Genomic DNA, 22390 nt, shown 5'->3' with positions numbered 1-22390 from the left:
TGGATCATATTAGGGGCTGTTCACAAACCACGTAGACCGAAATTTCACTTTTTCAAACTCCTAGTCCCCCCTAGTAGACTTTTCCGAAACACCTCCCACTTGAAGTCTACGTAGACTTTTCCAAATTTTACAAAACATCAAAATATGGAAATCAACCACATTTCAAGCAATCCAGCTATTCAAATCCATTTCCATGTGAACATTACAATAAATCTCGAATTTCAAACATAACAAAATCAAACTGAACAAAATCCAACAAAACAAAAATCAATTTGAAATTAATTCAAGTTTAATCCTTTGTCCATAGCCCCTGAAATCAGATCTCAAAGCCAAGTAATTTAATTTCTGTTGCATTCGATACCCCCTAGAGGTGTGCACCACATCGCCGAAACTTTTGCATCGGTGCGCCAGTGCTTAAAATCTGTCACGCATCTGTTCTATAATTCTGAACGGCGGTTCAAATTTGAGAAAACCGAAGAATTTTCAGAATCTCGTGAAATTTCGAGTTGAAATTCCGAGAATGTTAAATCAACATTCCAATAAGTTTTGCGTGGAAATTTCGTAAAAGTTTCCCAATTGATAACCTTGAAAGCTTCCAGGTAACACTCCAAAGATCTCTCCATGATCATTCCTATGCTTTTCTTGAAAATTCCATGCACTATCGCATTGAATAATCATCTGTTGAAATCCCAAGAATTTTCTTCAAAATCCCATCCCCGTTAAAAAAAGCGAGTAATTCTCCGTTAAAATAAATTAGAATTATTTAGAATTATTTTTCGAGGTAATTTTATGTTTAAACGGACATTCCGATATATTTCCCGTGGAAATTTAGAAAGGATATTTTTTAAATCTCTCTTGCAAATTTGAAGCAATTTCTTGAGGAAATTAAAACAAAAATCTTATGGACATTCCAAAGAATTTTCTGAATAATATTCGGTGGAAATTAGGAAAAATTTTAGTTGAAATTTTTGCAAATTTTTCATTAAAAATTCGAATAAATGTTCATGAAAATAACAAAGGTTTTTTTTTACAAAAACTGCAAACAATTTTTTGTTGTGGAAACTCAAACAGTTTTCGGTGGGAAATTCAAAAAATTTCTCGTGAAAGTTTTCAACAATTTATTTAGGAATTTCGAATATTTTCCATCGATAATTCCAGAGAACTTTCATTCTTCTTCTTCTTCTTATTGGCATTACATCCCCACACTGGGACAGAGCCGCCTCGCAGCTTAGTGTTCATTAAGCACTTCCACAGTTATTAACTGCGAGGTTTCTAAGCCAAGTTACCATTTTTGCATTCGTATATCATGAGGATAACACGATGATACTTTTTTGCCCAGGGAAGTTGAGACAATTTCCAATCCGAAAATTGCCTAGACCGGCACCGGGAATCGAACCCAGCCATTCTCAGCATGGTGTTGCTTTGTAGCCGCGTCTTACCGCACGGATAAGGAGGGCCCCTCCAGAGAACTTGCATTAGTACTGCCGAAGAAATTTACGAAGTAGCCAAAAAAAAACGGAAAATCCTAAAAAACATCAAACGAGTGAACTTCCCACAAAGCTGCTGTATAAAAAAAAATAAAATATAAAAAAGTCCACGTAGTCTTTTGGTATACCCCCCCGTCCCCTTTCGTAGACTATCGTAGACTTTTTCAAAACCCTCTCCCCCTTCCAGAGTATACGTGGTTTATGGACAGCCCCTTACTGAAATTATGGATCATCATCAGGATAAAAATTGCGCAAATTTGAAATTTTATGGATCAAAACATAGTTTTTATGGATCATTTTCCAAAGATCATAATATTATTTTTTATGGAATCTCCCGAACTATTTTATGGATTTATGGAAGCGTTTTATGGAATATTCAGATGTTATTTACGGATCGTTTTTCATTTTTTATGGATCGTTTTTGCACATTGAACATATACAGATAAAGAATATTATGTCAAATTTTTGGAAAGATTACAATTTTTAAAAATTTATTTGATTTTCTTTTTATTAGTTTGAAAAATTGAACGGCAAATAATGCAAAGTCATTTCAAACGACAAAAATCCAAAAATAAAATGGGTCTTCCGTCGATTTTTCATAATCATTATGCTTATTCAGCATAGCATGATTACCTACCGTGAAAATTTGATAAAAAAAACTACTCCAAATTACATTTTGAGACATTTTTCATTGGCACGTTAAAAAGTTGGTTTGGATTATGCATAGGGCAAAAAATAAACAATGCCAGGGATTGATTTTAGTAGCTGCATTTTCCGGGAATGACAGGTGCGTTTAGGGGAGTAGTTGGTTGAAACAAATAATCAGGACATTCTGTCGTTTCCGATCTAAATCATAGCTTCTGTTTCAACTCACCCCGCATTTCAACGTGTCCTGGTGTACCTTATTTTATTTAAGTCATTTTTCTTAGGTCTAGCGTTCATCACTAGTCGAATAAGTCACACGGCCCTTCTCCGATCAAAAATTTGATTTCATTGAGAAATTCATTGGAATATTCACCGAAACTTCTTCGGAATTTTTATAGAAATTTCTTTAGAGTTTCCACAAGAACTTGCTCGAAATCTGCACGGATATTTATTATTTACATGGGAAAGTTTAAGAATGTGCGCTGTATTTCTTCAGAATTCATTTAATGAGGAAATATTTACCTCGGAGTTTCAACTTGAAGTTTTCATTAGTTTTATGAAAGCTTTTCGTAATTTTGACAAGGAAATCATTGATATTTTTACGTAAAGTAGTGGAATTAAATGAAATAGTACAAACTCGTCTTATGATAACTCTTATTTCAAGAAGTTGAATCGCTCAAATTTCAATTAAGAATATCGAAATGGCTGTTACGTCACTTTTCCAGATTACGGCAGTATAGTAGAGGTAGGAGTACGTGTATAAACTTAATTGCTCCTTCTTCAATGCTAGTATGTTCTTCTAAAGTACTGTAAAAATAGATAGTACAAGAAATAATCGAGGTGTGAAAACTGCCTCGAATTATCTGTATGTAACCGAGATCTATTGAAAATGATAAAATGGGATCGAATCTCCTCTGTCTCCTCTAGATGGTGCAGTTAATGCTGCACCCGACCGATAGCGCATAGGTTGCGAAAGTTGTGAGTGAAGCGTCAATATGGTGCCTCGAGTGTGGGGCAGCTGTGTTGTTTGGGTGGTCAGTCTCCAGATGGTTATGCTGTCTTTAATGTCCATTTTTAATTTTTAAGTGTACTTAAAGTGGTATTGCTCAGTTACGTCCAAGAAGGATAGACTAATATAAAAATTATTTTTGCTGCCAGCAATGTAAGCGCATATTTAGGAGATGGATTTTTGACACTAAAAAAAACATTAAATTGGTCATTATAGAAGTTTGCCAATTGACAGTCGGTGATGGTGTTATTTATTTAAATAAAAATTGTGCGATTATAAACTCTAGGTGCAATAGTTGAAGTTGTGACATCGTTGCTTCTCGACGATCAAACTAAGATGTTTTTCTACACAGAATCTGATTAAACTGGAAATTGGAAATATTACACTGACTGGTGCTGGCTCTACTCTAAAAAGTATAGAAAACGTAGGTGCATGTATGGAACATGGTGCCGTCGATAGTGGGGTCAGTGACATTCGGGTAATACTCGCTGCATCACTGACCTCGTAGCTGTGATGGTGCAATTGCAATTCGAAATACTTGCGTGAACGTGGTGGAGTTAGATCACTTTACTCTTTGGGTTTTGTGCATTTGCTAAGTGGGACAATGGTGCACAGGTGCAAGTAACAGTGCCGGGTGCCAGGTGGTGCGAATGTGCGAAGAAGTGCTACACGAGAGAAACGCTGTGTTTTCGACCACGAAATCAAGGAAGAGTTCATACCATATTAAATGAACCGATACATACCCTAGCTGGTGCCGAATCCCCACTCACCCTATAGCCACCGAGGTTGTTCACGACACACGTGAACGTCGCATCACGTCCTGTGCAATGAATTGGAAAGGAATAAAAATGGAAAGAGTGTTTGAGTTATTGAAAAGTTTTTTGGAAGATTTATTTGTTTTTCTTCAGGTCAATTAGGTAGAGGTGGGTAGGACGTCGCTTTAAATACGAACCTTTTGCTACCGTAACATTTTCCAGTGGGTATACAAAATCAGGCTCGAATGCTGCCACCACTGTACGTGGGTGGTGATAGGGTTGAAGGGTTCACGGGGGATCACGGATTGATGGTCGCGTGGAATGAGAAAGTAGAAAATTGAAAACCCCATGGTTGGGTTTATGGTGAGTGTTACATTGAGACTAATTAATTAAATTTGCTGTGATTTGGTTTTATCGGATAGAAAATTGTGGGTTTAGTAGAAGCTTTTAGGTTGTCATGTAATACACGTGTCATTTGGATTACATGTTGTTTCGAAGGTTATGTGAAAATAAAAAAAAAGTTTGGTTGCTTTATATATCTGTGTTGCATAAATACTTCACGATTTTAGTTATTCATTCAAGTTGCTGGAGGAGGTAGAACAAGTCATTGATAGACAGTTAAAAAACATTCATGTTCAAGCGTCTCTATGGTGTCATACAAATCAATCAAATTATATCAAATTAAATACTAAATCAAAAACAAATTCAAGTCTATTTTTAAGTTTATTTGATATTTTTAATTCAACCTCAACTTTGTATAACAAATACTGAGCAACGAAAAATCATATTCTTGAGCTCTTGAAAACTTACCATTTGTTACTATTAACACTAATGTTATATACAGTACAGATATGTTCCGCAGAAATGTGTGAGCAAAAAAGTTAAAACTAAAACTATTCGGATGGCTAGATCGGATGTAGTCGTTCTGATCGAGGTGGTACTGTTGATGTAGCTGTGCCCGATCCCGATAGCAATCATTGTCGACGCTTGTGGCAGGATGGCGGTCGCCACCAGACGACACCGCGCAGTTCGTGTTCACATTCCGGCGGGAATCGGAACATTCGTCAGTGTCATCACTCTGAACTCGAGAATGGTCACATTCTGCTAACTCGCCATTTCGACAATTTGCACTATTCCCGACATCTTCCGGTATCACTCTGAGTTCACTACCGCCAGCGTTATTCACTTTGTCGCGAATGGAATTAATTCTACGACCGCTGCCGTCACTGCCGCGATGATGTTTATGATGATGTTTATGTTTGCACTCGTGAAGTTTTATCGTCATCTTGACTGCTTTTGCATTATTTTACATTTTTGTTCTCCCAGCCCAGCCCAGTGTAGTTTGCGGAGCGCGGCAATGGAATGTGGAATGCAATATTTTTATGTTGACATAGCTGGAGCTTCCGACTGCCTGCCACTGTAGTCCTTGTCGCACGAGAGTGGCTCTAAAAGGTTGGAGTTTGCGTTGCCATCTGTCGAAAGTGAAAAAAGAAAGGATAGAAATATTGTTAGTATTATTGTTTCTATATGGTCTAGGCAGGACTGCAGGCCAGCAGGGATGCCTTGTGTATAGACGCGACGAATACAAAATTTATATGAAAAAAGTTTTTCTTCCGAGACTGTCGTTGCCACGTTCGTAGGTTATGTGGCACTTTGGCCGAAGCAGCCAGATTCTTCAATGATTGGCTCCGCTACCAACTGCTGCTGTACGGAAGCGGACGGAGAAAATGTGTCGAAAAGAATAGTAATGTAATATTCAACATGTTGCCGGATACTTTTCTTCATTTGCCGTGACAAGATGACGCGCTAGAATGGTGTGATGATTATGATACTTTTATGGTTTTATTTGCGGTTTCAGTTTTGCTTTATTTTGGTCAAATTTGCGGTCCTGAAGCATAAAGTAGGATAAGAACTGTCGATTCGACTTTTTTATTTTATGAAAATGTAGTATCCGTACCACAGGCTTGTAAAACGTTTTTTTCTTTTCTGGGTTCGAGAGATGCTATTTGAAACGATGAAATAGCTAAGTGTGTAGACTTTGTTTGTACATTATGTATAATCAAATGAAAGTTTTCACATTAGAAACCGAAATAAATGTTCCGTTCACATTCTTACTTAAACTAGCTAGTTTAGTTTTATTCTCATTTTTGGCAAAGTTACTTTACTTTGTATTTCTCTCTATTATTCCGAAGTGTTGTATCATAAGCTTCTAACGAACGACTAATTTCATCCAGTATGACCACTATTAGATTTCAGCATTTCATGTAACAACACAGTCCGATGAATAAAATACAAATTTAAGGTGATTATACAATAAAGCCAGAAATCGGCCATTTTGTAAACCACGTGCTTTCCAATATTTTTTTCAAGAGCACGAGATGAAAAAACCATAACGCGTATGGGGCTGAAATAATGGTAGATAGTTTGCCTAATTATGCTGAACAATCATAATTCGAGTTTCGGCACTGTACGAAAACTATTACGCCAGATTTGGGCTTTTGGAAATGTATGTAAATAAACGTGTGGTGAATTAGATATTCACCACGGGCTTCATTCTCTAATCACCTTAAATAGGGGAAAATACCTATTCTTGTCAGTCTAAGACATTCGCCAAATTGAATGATAAAAATAATGAATAATTACACTAAAACACAGGTACAGTTGACCTGGTATACATTTGAATGCTCTTTCTTTGATGATTGGTGTTCACTAAATATAACAGCTTTTACCACAAACTCAGTAAATTTAATATAAAGTAACAGGTCAACGTTTCTTCTATTGGCATAGCAATTTCTTTTATCAGCAATGAGTTTGTTCTCTTTAGCAACTAGACATGGAAGTAGAAAACTGGTAATGCATTGGTGCCAAATGCTGGTTGTTTATATCCTCCAGTAGTAAAATTCATTCATATTAATCGGCCGCACGCTCATTTCGCGTCACTCAATTTTGGAACAAATTTTATTAATTATCAAAACTGGCTTAAAACAAACCATCAATTTTTAGCCTTGGCATCAATTTTATGTCATGTAGACAGATAGGCAAAAGCATTTAAACACATTGTAAAACAAATTTAACCCTTATGCGGCCTACAAAAAACAGACGTGAATGGCAGATAGGGTATACTAGTGTATATTGACATTTCAGTGTGTATATTGACATTTTCATAACTTTTGCCATTATCATCCTATTTTAATAATGTTGGCCATTTTGGAGAAGGGAACTTATATGCTTTTTGTCCGCTGCCAAGATTTACATCTTTTGTCTTTTGTAATGCCTTATGCAACGTACACACCAGTCAAGCAGTTTGACGAACATTGACTCCGCCCCGAGGAAAACGCTTTGGTTGCTGCTTTGTTTGAACGTGTGTGAAGTTGTTCGAACAACCATTTGACAGTTGGCGGTCATGTTGGTCAAACTGATTGACGGTGTGTACGTTCCATAAGAGTCGTGAGCAAAAATCTATCAACCAGTTTCAAATATACAACTTGCTCTTTGCGGTCCTTACATGATATGTTTGTTTCATCAAAAAAAAAATCATGGTGGTTGTGTACAAGACACGACCGCTCGACGTAAACTACGTAAAACCAAATCTATACACATAAGAAAGAATTTTTGTCTGTCTGCCCTTATAGATTAGGAAACGGCATGAACATTTGTATGTAGAGGTTTTTGGGAACGATAAAGATTCTTATGATGGTATTAGACCCCTCCTCTTCTGGAGGGGGGACTCCCATACAAATAAAGTACAAATTTCTGTTTTAATCGAAAATTAATCTTTTTTTTTTTTGTGTCTTTATTAAAGAGACTTTCAAAGAAAATTAATCTAAAAAATGGAATCTAAATCTGCAAATTTCGTCTATTCAACCATCTTTTAAATAATGTAAAAAATATATAATTAATCAATTTCAGGTAAAACGAAGCTCGTCGGTTCTGGTAGTATAGTATATTAACAATATATTCCACCTCGTAAGTCTTCATATGTTGAATAATAGGCAGCACTGTCCTATCCAGCCGCTGGAGCCACCCCATTCTTACACTACGTTTCACAGTTGAATAATAGATAATACCCTAAAAGTAGGCAATTATTTATGGTTGAAATGCGCTATGTAGGAACGGGAATGGTTATGATTTATTTGATGAGCTTGTAAAGTATTGAAGTTGCAAAAGGAAAGGGGTCTTGTCAGCCACATAAGGGTTAAAATACTACGATGTTACTATCACTTTTGATATAATTCATGGCCTGCGTAAAAAATCTGAAGCATTTGTATTTTAACACTTTTTAGCGTTGACGGCATCAAGATTTTTTTATGTACAGGTTATCCGACTTCTCAATATCCCCAACTCAGCCATCTTGGATTTTTGTATGGAATTTATGCTCGTTTGTTTACGTTTTGCACTGAAAATGTATGTTTCCCCCCCGCGCTGGTTATTCCCATCTACTGACGAAGTCGGATAACCTGTACATAAAAAAATCTTGGACGGCATCAGCAAATTAGGAGCACATTCTTTTAAAACCACTGATGATGTCCGTACATGATGTTTTCGAAGCGTCGAGTTTAAGAAGAGCCGATAAAACATCCCAATCAATGGTTCACTACTAAGACTGCGAACCATTTCACTGATTTATTTACCTTTTTAGTTAAAATTTTATGATGGTGTTTCCTCATCGTGGTTGAAATTTTACTCCAAACCCGAACTCATTTGAGTTTTGACAGATTGATAGTTATTTGGAACAAAATGGATTTGGCGTTAATTTTCTCGCGAACAAATTTTAAAAATATCGAACTATCAAATCTAACTATGCTCCATGCAGGGTTATTTTTAAGCACGGATAAATAATCATCGAACTGTGAAATTGTAACTAAACGATAAATCGGTGGAATAATTTGCAGCCTGATACCGGACAGAGTAAACACGACGTATGATGCGACGTGACGCGACTCATACAAAAGAATAACAATTTATTAAGTATTAAGGCTCACCTAGACCTAAGCGATTCCATCGCCGCGCGGCGACAACTAGTCGCCGCGATTCTATCGCTGGGTCGCTGCAGGCAATGTTTCATTTATCCTTCCATACCAATGGCGACAAAATCGCAGTCGCCAAGTGATAGAATTGCGACACGATTGTCGCGTCGCGTGTGTTTGGGGGATCCTTTATAATTATCAATGAACTGCACTGTGCAATACCACTGTTGTGTCACATTGGGCGTCTACTCTGGCGTCACCCTAACGATGGGAGATTCATGCCAAAGGTCGGACCATTGCTCATACAGGCTAGAAAGAAAGTTGTTGAAGTTGTCAAAAAAAAACGTTAAGAGATTCACAAGTTTTCCTGATAAGTCAGCAACGATGTCGTTGCAAGTTATCTCCGCAGGAGTACTTTTTGGCTTCTGATATACAACCAGCAGCATAAAGCCAAATTTTGATGAATTTTCTTTTGCAGACATCTCCAATCAAACAATGTTACTACGACAAGCAATGTCCTGGCAATCATATTGTATTGCGATTCAAGAGAACGAAGACGGTTCAGATTCTTATTCGGTCGGGAACGGATGTAGCGTTTACGCGATTTACGGAAAACATTCCGGAAATGTTGTAATTCCGGTAATCCGGTGTCCACCTAGGTTGTCGGTCTGCTATTCGTTTCCTCCGGAAGCGGAAAGTGGCTCTGCAGAGTATCAAATATTTCTTCATAGAAATTTGGTCTCTGCAGCATGTATCATTTTCGTCTAATCCACGTTCGACATTGCGCTATTCAAGTCAGCAAAATTACATCGAAATCAAAGTTATCGGAGTGTTACTTCTGTTGTTATTGATTAATGGTTTATTGTGATGACTGTCGATTAACAAGTGGTGTCGTGTCGGTGGTTGAATGAGATCAGCGACATTCGGATCGTTTACAAAAGCCAGGTCAAGAGCGTGACTATTCGAAGTGTGGCGAATCCCATCCAACCCATGAGTGCGACAAGATGGAGGTGGCCGATCCCAAGTGCGCCAAATGTGGCGACAAACATCGGGCCATCACAAAGGGCTGCCCAAAGCGAGCCGAGTTCCTGGAAATTCAGAAGAAGGCTTCCACCGCTCTCAACGAGGTAAGCTATCCGGACATCCCGACCGCCCCCGAGCGATTCCAATCCCCCACTATTACAATCACACAAGCGACTGGCAGCAGCAGCTGCGTTGGTTCAAGCTCCAGCACCACCGGCCCCTTCTTCCAGCGAATGGCCCCCGCTCCCTCCTCCTGGATTCTGCCGCCAGCAAGATGAGCATCCTCTACCCCCTGATGATTCTTTTCCGCTCTACACCCCGGAGCAGCTGGTTCCAATATTCAGCCAATTTGCGACTCGGCTTTGAAGCTGGAAATCCAGGTTCCACCAGATCTACACTCTTGGCCTTTTCGTCATTGAAAATGGCTTCTAGGTTGGGCCTGGTAAACTGGAACGCTTGCTCACTCAAGAGCAAAATCGTCGAGCACAGCGATTTCCTTCAGGAGAAGGAGATTGACGCGGCTTTCATCACCGAAACACACATGAAGCCCACGGTAAGTGCAACAACTCCGGGTTTTAGGCTGGTGAAGTTCGATCGAACAAGCTCCAGAGGGGGAGAAGAAATCGCAATCGCCTTGCGGAGCAACATCGCCTGCCGCCTGCTGCCGGACTTCAAGCTTAAAATCATCGAAGCCGTTGCAGTGGAAGTCACCACCTCCGTCGAAGTCGTCACATTCCTTTTGGCTTACTGTCCTACACAAGTCAAAGTCGACGACGGCAAGTCGGCCGAACTACGACAAGCTCACTCGGTGGCAGGGGCACTGGGCAGTTCATCATCGCCGGAGACCTGAACGCAAAGCACCAATCGTGGGTAAACACTGTCTTAAAGCGGAACGGAGTCATCTGGTGCAACGACGAGCTAGAGGGCCACTACACTATCCTGAGCCATGCTAGCCCTACCCGGTTGACACGGTCCGGGGCCCGTGCAACGATCGATATCTTCATCACGAACATGAACGATCACGTATCCCAGCCGATCGTCTTCCAGGAGCTCAGCTCGTACCACTATCCGGTAGTGGCGGAAGTTGGAATTTTGATGAATCGGCACGAGCTAACCCGGCGTAAATATCACGAAGTCGACTGGTGTCGGTTTCAACGGTGCGTGGACGAGAACATCGACTACCAGCGGCATCCGGTGTCATCCAGAGACGTCGATGAACACTGCCGTAATTTGGAAAAGTGACGCAACAGCCATTTTACATGCATGTTTTCCATTTTTCTGTTAAAGAGTTCGGTGAGTAGTACTCGTTAACACCATTTTTGGAAAATGGCGTATACGTCACTTTTTCAGATTACGACAGAACAGCTGCACGCCATCCAGGAGGTACTCTCCCTAGCCCGCGAGTGGCATGTTCCAAAGGCCCTGGCTGCCTGCGCTTAAAACCCGGTGCAATCGCATGACCAAAATTATCAGGCTAGAATGGTGGACCTCAGCAACAGGGATTTTTCTAATAAGATCTACGCTCTCCCAAACTGTGCTAAGCCGTTCTGGAAGCTAACCAAAATTCTAAAATCTAAGCCTCGGCCCATTCCACCTTTGATCCCATTAGACAGCAATGGCTCTAAGGATCGCTTGATAACTCCTGCAGAGAAGGTTACCGAAATAGGTCGTCACTTCGTCAGCCCTTGGACAGAACATTGTCAGTCCACACGAAGCAGCCGTTAACGAGCATGCCAGCAATATCCATCTTATTTGCAACAACTTCTCGGAGGAGTTGGAGAGCACAGCTGGCGAACTGTCATCTATAACAAATCATCGAGAAGCCTATATCAAAACAGCGAAAAACATGAAGACCTCAGCATACTGAATCTCGATCTCAAACATATGAGTGCTCCGTTCTTCGAGCACCTTTCGCTGCTCTTTAATCAGTGTCTCCGTCTCAGCTACTTCCCATCATCCTGGAAGTCAGCCAAAGTCATCCCCATCCGGAAGCCTGGGAAGGATCCTTCTTCTCCGAAAAGTTATCGCCCCATCAGCCTTTGCTCAGGGTTGAGTCTGCCGAACACCTGAACATCTTGCTCGAGGAACAGTTTGGCTTCCGACGCGGTCGATCGTACGTATCAACTGACCCGAGTTACCAACGTCCTCAGACGGAACAAGTCTGTCTCTTAAACATTTCCCATGGCCTTACTCGATGTCGAGAAGGCAGTACAAGCTACAACGCTACAATTTCCTCAGCTACCTGGTGAAAATTATCAATAATTACCTGTCGGCAAGGACATTCCGGGTCTCAATCAGCGGAGCGAGTTCCAATGCGCACAACATTGTCGCAGGCGTCCCGTATCCTCGGGCCCCTGCTGTTTAAGGTGAACATTCCAACATGCGGAATTCTGTCTCTGTTCGCAGATGACACCTCCACCGTTTACAAAGGTAGAGTGATCAGAGCGCTAGTGGCAAAACTCCAATGAGGCCTGGAGGCCCTGACAGAGTACCTCACCAGCTGGAAGATCTGTATCAACGCGGCGAAGGCCCAGGTCATCATTTTTCCCACTCTAAATCCCCTATACTTGTTCCGCCTGGCGACTGTAAAATCATCCTCAATGGCACGACTGTGGAATGGGCCAATGAGGCGACTATCTGGGCTTCACCCTCGACAGCAAGTTTATTTTCCGTCAACAGGTTGACAAGACAAGGTTGACAACTACTGTATCCTTTGATCAAAAAACATGTAACAATAAAAAATAAACAATAAGTCAAGTGAAAATGCGACGGTTGAGAAAAGTAAACGGTTACGAATCTCAGCAATGTGTTGGATTCCGAACTGACTGATAAGCAGTACTGTAACTTCTCATTTTCAATTGGAGATGTCACGCGATGTTTATATATCTGCCCGTTTCAATATCTATAGAAATGCGAAGGATGAAAGGCATGCTACAAAAATCTAAAAAAATATTTATTCCGTGACAGGGCATGAAAGTGTGCAATATCTGTGTTACTTTTGTGTTTATTACCACTTTCAATCAAAACCAAGACGAGCTCGGTGGTCTAGTGGCTACCGCTTCTGCCTTATAAGCGGGAGGTCGTGGGTTCAATTCCAGGCTCGACCCTTTCCTACTTTGTATTTCTATCTTAGTTCTTTCTGTGTTTCACGTTATACCAAAACAATTCCTACTGTTATAACCTTCCACACAATCCCAAAACCTCCCGTGGCACCTATGAGAGGTCGTAGAGTTCTCTGCATCTTTCTTAAGTAGGTGTCCAACAAATCATCCTTCCCTTTCCTCAGCATTCGCAAGGACGTGGCCAGGACAGATCTCGACTATTGGAGCGTACATTGCTTCCATCTAAGAGTTAGTGATTAGGCCCAAATCAATATCTGTGGTAACGGATGAAAGTGATGCTACTCTCATATAATAATCTTGCCTACGAATTTGTGCGAACTGCTAAATGCTTAATGCTAATGCTAATGCTAATTACCACTTTCAATCAAAACCATTTAAGGCACCACACTAATGCTATTGCCTGATCATGACCTTAAACTACAACCGATTCTGTTTTTACACGGCCGTCTAAAAAAAAATCCCATACAATTTTTTTGCAAAGTTGCTCCATTTTGCACGATTCGTCGAGAAATCATAAAACTTTTTTTACACGGATTTTCGAGTTTTGAACTGAAAACTTTTTTTACCCGGAACACATCCCCCGTGTAAAAAAGAATCGGGTGTACCAGGGAAAGTTTTTACTTTTATTTTGAATAAAAAAGTTTCTTTTGAGGTATTGTAAAAACCTCTTTTTACGCTCCCTCCTTTTACGCTCCCTCTTTTTGCGCCCTTTCCTTTTACGCTCAAAATTCAGAATAACGCTCCATCTTTTTACGCTCCAAATTCGAAACAACGCTTCCTCTTTTTACGCCCTATAGGAGCGTAAAAAAAGTTTCAAGCATTTATATGATGCAAATTTGGATTAGTTTCGGAAGTTGTTTTTAGATGATCTTAGTACTGCGGAAGTTCTAGGAACAGAATTTAAACTTGCATGCGAAGTGGGATTACCTGTTGTCATGGGTTATAGGTAGCCCACGAACGCCATACACTCAAGGTATGTTGATCAACCTTCGTAATGGAGACAGTTATTGAACAATAACCAAGTTGTGTGACCCCTTCTTGGTATATGTTTGTACTCCAAGTAGTTCTTGTTGTTGTCGTGGGGTCCAGGTAGTCTACGAACTTCAAAGAGTCAAGGTCTGCGGATCAACCTCCGTAATGGAGGCAGTTATTAAAGAATAAACAAGTTGAGAGACCCCTTCTAGGTATATGTTTGTGTTCGAAGTAGTTCTTGATGTTGTCATTGATGCCAGGTAGTCTACAAACTCCATAGAGTCAAGATCTATAGATCAACCTCCGTAATGGAAGCAGTTATTGAAGAATAAACAAGTTGTGTAACACATTTTCCATTTTACAAATCAATATCTTCCACATAACGTACATATTCACATATGAGTTTTCATAACATTGTAAATTAACGTCCAAGTCGGGTGGTTTAATCCCCGGAAATAGGCAATTAACTTTGATTCAAGTTGTGTAACCCCTTCTTGGTATATGTTAGTTTTACAAGTAGTTTTGTTGTTGTCGTGGGCTCCAGGAAGTCTACGAACTCCATGCAGTCAAGGTCTATGGATCAACCTCTGCAATGGAACAGAATTTAAACTTGCATGCGAAGTGGGATTACCTGTTGTCATGGGTTATAGGTAGCCTACGAACGCCGTACAGTCAAGGTATGTTATTGTTTTATTGTTATTGTTTTATTTGTTTTTATCCAACTGACTTTGTTTAGTCTTATTGAACAACTTATAAATCTAAAAATCTAACATCAAACAAGACAAATGATTAACAAAATACAATCTGACATCATACAATATTGGTATATCGACATAACGTAAAAAAAACCTCATCACTATCACAAACAGCGATCTACTTAATCTTTAGGTATCAGAGATAACAATAAGAAAACAATATAACAACTATTATTCGAGCTTCCATGTTTTATTATTTCTATGAATAAACGGCCCTCCTTAGCCGTGCGGTAAGATGCGCGGCTACAAAGCAAGACCATGCTGAGGGTGGCTGGGTTCGATTCCCGGTGCCGGTCTAGACAATTTTCAGATTGGAAATTATCTCGACTTCCCTGGGCATAAAAGTATCATCGTGTTAGCCTCATGATATACAAATGCAGAAATGGTAACTTGGCTTAGAAACCTCGCAGTTAATAACTGTGGAAGTGCTTAATGAACACTAAGCTGCGAGGCGGCAATGTCCCAGTGGGGGATGTAATGCCAACGAAGAAGAAGAAGAAGAAGAAGATGAATAAACTCCCTAAACCTAATGTTTTCCGGCCATGTTGCAGGATCCAGGGATTTATAATGAGAATTAAGAACGACTTTGAACGAAATAAAGTCCATTTTTCGGCTTTTCCATCTGGACACTAATTTTGTTAAATCTATGCGCTCGGGATATTCAAGTCCTATTGCACGTGACACCATTAGCTGTATGTCGCTTTCAGACACGCTAACATCTACATTTGACAGCAGTAGCGAGAAATCGTCACTATCTATTGTCAGCTGTTTTCCTTGTTTCATATCGTCATCCGTTAATAACGAATCGCATTGCGTGTGACTATCGGAGGGCAAACTAGTTGAAATAGGTGTAGAATGAAGTAAACTACTCGTGGGTTTCATTTGTGGATTAGCAGTGATCGCAGCGATTGTATCCAAAATTCCTGTAACGATACCCTTCAGTTCTTTCACTTCAGCTTCGATCGAACTGCCCTGAGATGCATTTTGTTTTGTATCTTCTCTAGCATGTTTGAATGCGTCTATACAGCCATCGCACATCCATAGAACATTTCGCGAGAGCATGGTGAGAATATTCAAATGTATATTTCTCATACCAACACAGTTCCCATGGAATGAAGCGGCACAGTCACCTTTGCAGATGATGTAGAAGTTGTCTTCCTCATGGATAATGCCTTTACAAGCTGGACACACGCACATTGCAGAAGCTGAGAAACGATTGAATCCACGGGAACGAAGTGGTTCTTTTGATTTTAACCAAACTTTTATACAATTAAGAATAACACATCTATCAATTTAACGTTGAAAACATTAGCTGGTCAATTTTCGGTAATTCGTGATTTCATACGACGCACAAACTGGTAATTAAACAACGGAAACAGAGCTAAGCGACGGCGATGCGAATCGTTCGAGATCAACAACGACAACAGTTGTGTGACCACTTCTTGGTATGTGTTTTTATTTCAAGTAGTTCTTGTTGTTGTCGTGGGGTCCAGGTAATCTACGAACTTCAAAGAGTCAAGGTCTGTGGATCAACCTCCGTAATGGAGGTAATTTTCTTACGTTTCATATAAATGAAAAAGTATTTGTATGAGAAAAATCTTGCATAGGGGGAGGAGGGGTTGAAAATCCCAGAAGAAATGCTTATGTAATTAGTGTACGGCCCCTCATTGGTTCCAGGTAATCTATGAGCTCCATAGAGTCTCGGTCCGTTGATCAACCTCAGTAATGGAGGCAGTTACTGAAGAACTAGTTGTGTGACCCGTTCTAGGTATATGTACCACTTTTACCACCAAGTACCACTTTTGAAACAAGCCGAAAGATCTCTGGTTACGCACGTAGATCTTAAGACATATTCCATAGTTTTCTTGGATGACCATGAACCTATGCAATGGACGCATTCTATTCTATGTACCACAAAGGGCTTGTACCACTTGTTAAACAATCCGAAAGATCTTTGGTTACGCTAGTAGATCTTAAGTCCTATTCCAGAGTTTTTTTTTGATGACCATGAGCCTATGCAATGGACGCATTCTATACTATGTACAACAAAGGGGTTGTACCACTTTTGAAACAAGCCGAAAGATCTCCGGTTACGCATGTAGATCTTAAGCCCTATTCTAGGATTTTCTTGGAAGACCGTGAACCTATGCAATGGACGCATTCTATTTTATGTATCACAAAGGGTTTGTACTACTTGTTGAACAATTCGAAAGATCTTTGGTTACTCGTGTAGATCTTAAGTCCTATTCCAGAGTTCTCTTGGATCACGATGATCCTATGCAATAGACGCATTCTATTCAATGTACCACAAAGGGGTTGTACCACTTTTGAAACAAGCCGAAAGATCTCCGGTTACGCATGTAGATCTTCTGGCCTATTCCTGGGTTTTCTTGGACGACCGTGAACCTATGCAATGGATCAGGGTTGTTAATCGTTAATTTATCGTTATCGCCGATAAAGTTGATTGTGATCAACGTTATCGGTTGCTACGATAACGATGAATCAACTGAATTATAATCGGAGTTCGATAATTTAACGTAAGTTAACTCGATAATTTTGCGATAATGTGGTTACTAGATTCCTCGAATAAAGTTGGTGTAAAATTTTGACAGAAGTCGAGAATGGAACAAATTGTTTCCAGCTGGTTGATCAGAGTTAATTTTGATTGAAGCGGGGCATTTTAAAATTATTGCTTAATGCATGCTGCTCTACGAAACGATGAGAAGTGAGGTGCTCTGTTGGTGGTTAGCGTTTTTTTCACGATGCAGCATAGATGTCATCGGCAATATATTGGGATCCAAGTACTAGAAATTTATTTGATGCAGCGATGTAGTGCTGCATTCCAGGCAGCACCAGTACCGAGTGAACATTCACTCAACAGATTGGTGGACTAACCTCGTCACCTATGATTTGGTTAGACTAAGGAGTTTAGTCTAAACTGTGAGTCATAAAATATTCATATAACTGGGTGCTCCGGATCTTCAAAACAGAAGTTTTGTTAATAATGCTAGGTTAAACATAAGTATAGGTAGACATTAAAAATGCTCTCAGATTCTCTTCTATGGAGAACTGTGATTCTGTAAGAACTTTAATGATTGAACGAAATAATGTGTTGGTCAATTCGGTGACCTCCTTGAATCCCAATTTAATTCCAGGATTTAAAGGCGTTCTCGAATATTGTAAGGCAATACAATATTTTTAAAATAGATATTGCAAATCCAACTTGTGAATATTTGTACTTCAAACTGTAGTACATGTTACAGTTAACTCGATAATTATCGATAAATCAACGAATACTCGATAACGGTAACGTTAATTCAACGCTCATTTTATCGTCAACGAAGCATTATCGTAAAAGTGTTATCGTTATCGAAGTTGGCGTTAAATTAAAGATGATAATTTATCGATTAACAACCCTGCAATGGATGCACTCCATTCTATGAACCACAAACAGCATTTACCACTTTTGAAACAATCTAAAAGATCTCTGGTTACGCGTGTAGACCTGAGGGCCTTTTCCAGGGTGTTCTTGGATGACTCCAGGAGGTTCTCAAAAAACTTTAAATACCTGGAAATGATGATGAACGTCTTACTGTGCGTCATCAAGGATCTGCACCATTTATGACTTCTTGCTTTCTTGGCGTACCAAGAACATCTTAAGGCCTCAGCACTCAAACAATTGGACGACCATGATAACGAAAACAATTTAGACGACCCTAACACCGTAATTGGTAAGAAACACATCTTAAGACTAAAAGTGAGTTAAATATCAAACTTTGCTTACCTAAAAGATCGCAAACTTTTTTTTACGCTCCAAATTCCAAATAGCGCTCCCTCTTTTTACGCTCAAAATTCCAAATGACGCTCCCTCCGTATTAGCATTTAGCAGTTTGCACAAATTCGTAGGTGGTACAAGCCAAGACTATTCTATGAGAGTAGCATCACTTTCATCCGTTACCACAGATATTGATTTGAAACTAATCACTAACTCTTAGATGGAAGCAATGCACTCTCCACTAGTCGAGATCTGTCCTGGCCACGTCCTTGCGAATTCTGAGGAAGGGAAAGGGTGGTTTGTTGGACACCTACTTAAGAAAGATGCAGAGAATTCTACGACCTCTCATAGGTGCCACGGGAGGTTTTGGGATTGCGTGAAAGGTTATAACAGTATGAATCGTTTTGGTATAACGTGATACACAGAAAGAACTAAGATAGAAATACAAAGTAGGAAAGGGACGAGCCTGGAATTGAACCCAGGACCTGCTGCTTATAAGGCAGAAGCGGTAGCCACTAGACCATCGAGGTCGTCTCAAATAACGCTCCCTCTTTTTAAGCCCTAAATTCGAAATAACGCTCCCTCTTTTTACGATCTGATTCAATTTACGCTCCCCTGTTTTGGGCGCAAAAAGAGGTTTTGCAGTACTGATTTATGTAATAATTTGTGTTCAAAACAGAGAAATATGTATTATCGAAAAGTGAATGAAGATTTGCTTATCCGCCTAAACATTTAGTACAAAAATAAGCCAATGGAAAGCAAGACAACAGGCAATTAAACAGTAAATCGGCTGTTGTCTTGTTTTCATATCTGCTAACATTATAATCCCTTTCTTGTTGCAAAAACAAAAGTCCGACAAGCCACCAACCTTCATCCATGAACTGAAAATACTACGACTGAGAAATAATATGAGCATTATATTTACATTATTCAAATTAGTTTCGTTCGACAGTATAAAGTAGAATAGGTCCCACTTGCTCCGTTTGAAGGGGTAAGTGGGTTCTACAGGTAAATTTATTTCTGTCACTAACGGTATTTTTTGTAATTCAATAAATGGCTTCCAACACGTCTACACTTCAACAACGAAAGCATATTATGATGTATCCGTGGTTAATGTTCGGAAATACCTTGTTTTCTAAGTACCGTCATCGGTGGTGACAATGGGTCAAATGGGGGTGAGAATGGGTCACTGGTTCAACTACTTAGAATGCTTGTAGAATGGATTGAATATGTCTGAGGGCAAGAAGACTAAAATATAAGAGACCTTTTTTTTTATTAGAGACAATTCTGCTCTACGACCTCCAGGCTGCCGGTGAGAGCGATGACCCATTCTCACCCCCAGACCCGTTGTCACTCCCGATGGCGGTATGCGTTAACAATTTTGCTGAGCTTGCGTTTTCTAGGTCCCACTTGCCCGGGGTAGCTTATTGGAAAATAAGATGGCTTCAACAAATTTTGTACGTGTCTTTGAGCATATTGTTACAATATTACAATCGACGACATATTAACTTACTCATCGCTATGACTTTATATACTTATTTGCTAGTAATGGAATTCTACGGTTTACTATATTTCTAGACCAACATTTGGAAAGGGCGTAACAGCCAAAATTTATTCCTTCTGATTCTTTGTCTACATATATAGCTATATATGTAGACGAGGAATCAGAAGGAATAAATTTTGGCTGTTACGCCCTTTTCAAATGTTGGTCTAGATTTTCCGTCTTGCATTCAATTGTGAGCGATATCCTGCCCCCAGACTAGACCAAACCGAAGCAAAACAAGCCAGAGTAAACAATCATCTCTCACGGACTACTGTTTATTATTATTGCATCCCATTGCACAGGACCCGGCACAAACAAGCTAAGGATGCTTCGTGCCTTGCGGATCTGTTTCGTCGCCGTTGTGATGAATTGGCCCATGTTCTGAGTCAAATATTAGAGAAGGCTATGAAAAATATCAAAACCTAGAACCATAAACAAAATTTTATGTTATTTGGGGAAACAAATTTGCTCAATGATTAGCAATATTTTACAGTTTTTGTAAAAAATAAAAATAAAACTATAAGCCAATGAATCCACTAATTAAAAAAATCAGTTGACTACAAATTGTAACACAGAAAATGTATTTACTTATGAGTAAATGAGTTACATATAGTAGAGTTATACATATTTTTAATCAATGCAGGCAAGCTTGCCCAGCATAGCACTCTGAATACAGTTTAACGCAGTTGTGGTCTGTTTTCTTTACACACCCAAGCACTGCAAACGAAGATTGGTTGCACTTTTCCAGCCAAAGTGTTTCCGGAGCCTTTTCCGGCTTAATGGGCTTTTTCTTTCTTTCTCCTCTCAGACGTTGTGAGAAACGTGCTGGTCTTCGTTCAAGATCTACTTGTTTCATATTACTGTCAACATGAAGATGCTTCCTAGATAGTTTATGCATCCGAGTAGGTGAACAACCGCACACATAAATCTTGCTTAATTTTTTTAATTGACCATTGGAATTACTGATGAATTATTTCCAAAGTTGAGACCAAAACTACCAGTTGCTAATAAATATCCCAGTCCCAGCACACATACGCCTTTTTTGTACATTATCAAAGCGATCTATTAATAAGACAGCACTTGTGAACGCTAAGCGAGCTTTGCGTACACCCCGGGCAATAATTTAATGGTAATGAAAACATCAAATTTTTGAAAGATATCTTGATCAATGCGACAATGTATCGCATCAAGGGAATTTACTAACTGAGCACTAAATATCGCGTAGGTATCTGTTACCGTATCATGAACAAGTGATTTTTCATCAGATACGCTTTCAATGCCTGCACGTGAAATGAAACTATTCTGTTAACATTATCGCGCTTTGTAATCGTCGATTGTCCATTCAACTGGTTGTGTAATTCACAAACAATTTGTCATACCCACACCAGCCCAGTCAGCGGGTTATGTGGATTCCTTCCGGGAGCGGCAGACACTCCACGTGACTTAATGACAATCGCCACGCGGTAATTATTGAAATTCGGGTTGTGCAAGTGCACCCGCGCCCATCCAGCCAGTGCTAGTGACAACCTGCAGTGACATTAATTTATTGGCGTTACAACCGATATGAATAATGTAGCGCGCTTTAATTTTTAAATTAAATATTTCGCGTGCACATATCGGGCTGCGTCAGCCAGTAGATGGGAGCTATGCGGCCGGCGAAAAGCGAAAAGTGAACTGGGAAAGATGAGCACGAAAAATCGTTTACCGCTAAGTGTAAAGCTCAATGGTGTTACTAGGTTTATATCGGCCAATTTAATAATGAAATTGTACTCCAGCGTATTTAGGACGAAAATTACTCATACGAAGATTTTCTACTGCAAAACATTCATTCGCCATATTGCTAACGCATTATAGTTTTGCACTATGCTTTCTGTAGTTCATTACTTGAAGTTGACCCCTCAAAACAGCCCACAAACAAAGAAAAATAAATAGGTGATATTCGAAAAGTTGTGGAAATTTGATGTCTATAGTCTACAGACTGAGAAATTTGTTAAATCTTTTCGCGAAAAAATGACCCCAATGTAAGTACATTTAATTAAATGCCCTCGAATATGACGGCATTGGATCGCTCTCCTATCTGGTAAAATATTGGTAAAACTGCTACTCCGCTGATGCTGTCGTGGTGGTTTTCCCTGATAAAATGAATGCAGCAAAGTCGGGGAAGGTATCTGCCAAGCGCCTATGGCTGTGTATAACCTTCAGTGCAGCATCATTCCTATTACCGTCATCACGAAGTGAACTCACTGCGGTAAGAGTTGTTGGCTTACGGCATATTCTGTACAAACTTTCCCTACCATTCATTTCTCTTGCAACGTTTGTATAGATGAACTTGTGGAT

The 22390-nt window shown here is 39.7% G+C and overlaps 1 protein-coding gene across 3 annotated transcripts in view; it reads right to left on the bottom strand.

The window, feature by feature from the left end:
- Nucleotides 1–22390, bottom strand: part of LOC134205521 (lachesin-like) — a 171914-nt gene that overhangs the window by 77311 nt on the left and 72213 nt on the right. For 2 of the 3 annotated variants that reach the window (XM_062680802.1, XM_062680803.1), the window contains 3 exons: nt 4707–5368; nt 4094–4153; nt 3885–3961 (listed from right to left, as the gene is read on the bottom strand). In XM_062680802.1, coding sequence (XP_062536786.1) covers nt 3885–3961; nt 4094–4153; nt 4707–5181 — 612 coding nt within the window. In that variant the 5' untranslated portion in view covers nt 5182–5368. The remainder of the gene's footprint in view (nt 1–3884; nt 3962–4093; nt 4154–4706; nt 5369–22390) is intronic. The other variant, XM_062680804.1, reaches the window with a different exon arrangement.

The sequence above is a fragment of the Armigeres subalbatus genome, chromosome 1, assembly GCF_024139115.2.
Source record: "Armigeres subalbatus isolate Guangzhou_Male chromosome 1, GZ_Asu_2, whole genome shotgun sequence".
In the NCBI taxonomy this organism is placed as follows: Eukaryota; Metazoa; Arthropoda; class Insecta; order Diptera; family Culicidae; genus Armigeres; species Armigeres subalbatus.
The sequence above is the reverse complement of the archived record's forward strand: the minus strand, read 5'-3'. Positions and strand labels throughout refer to the sequence as shown.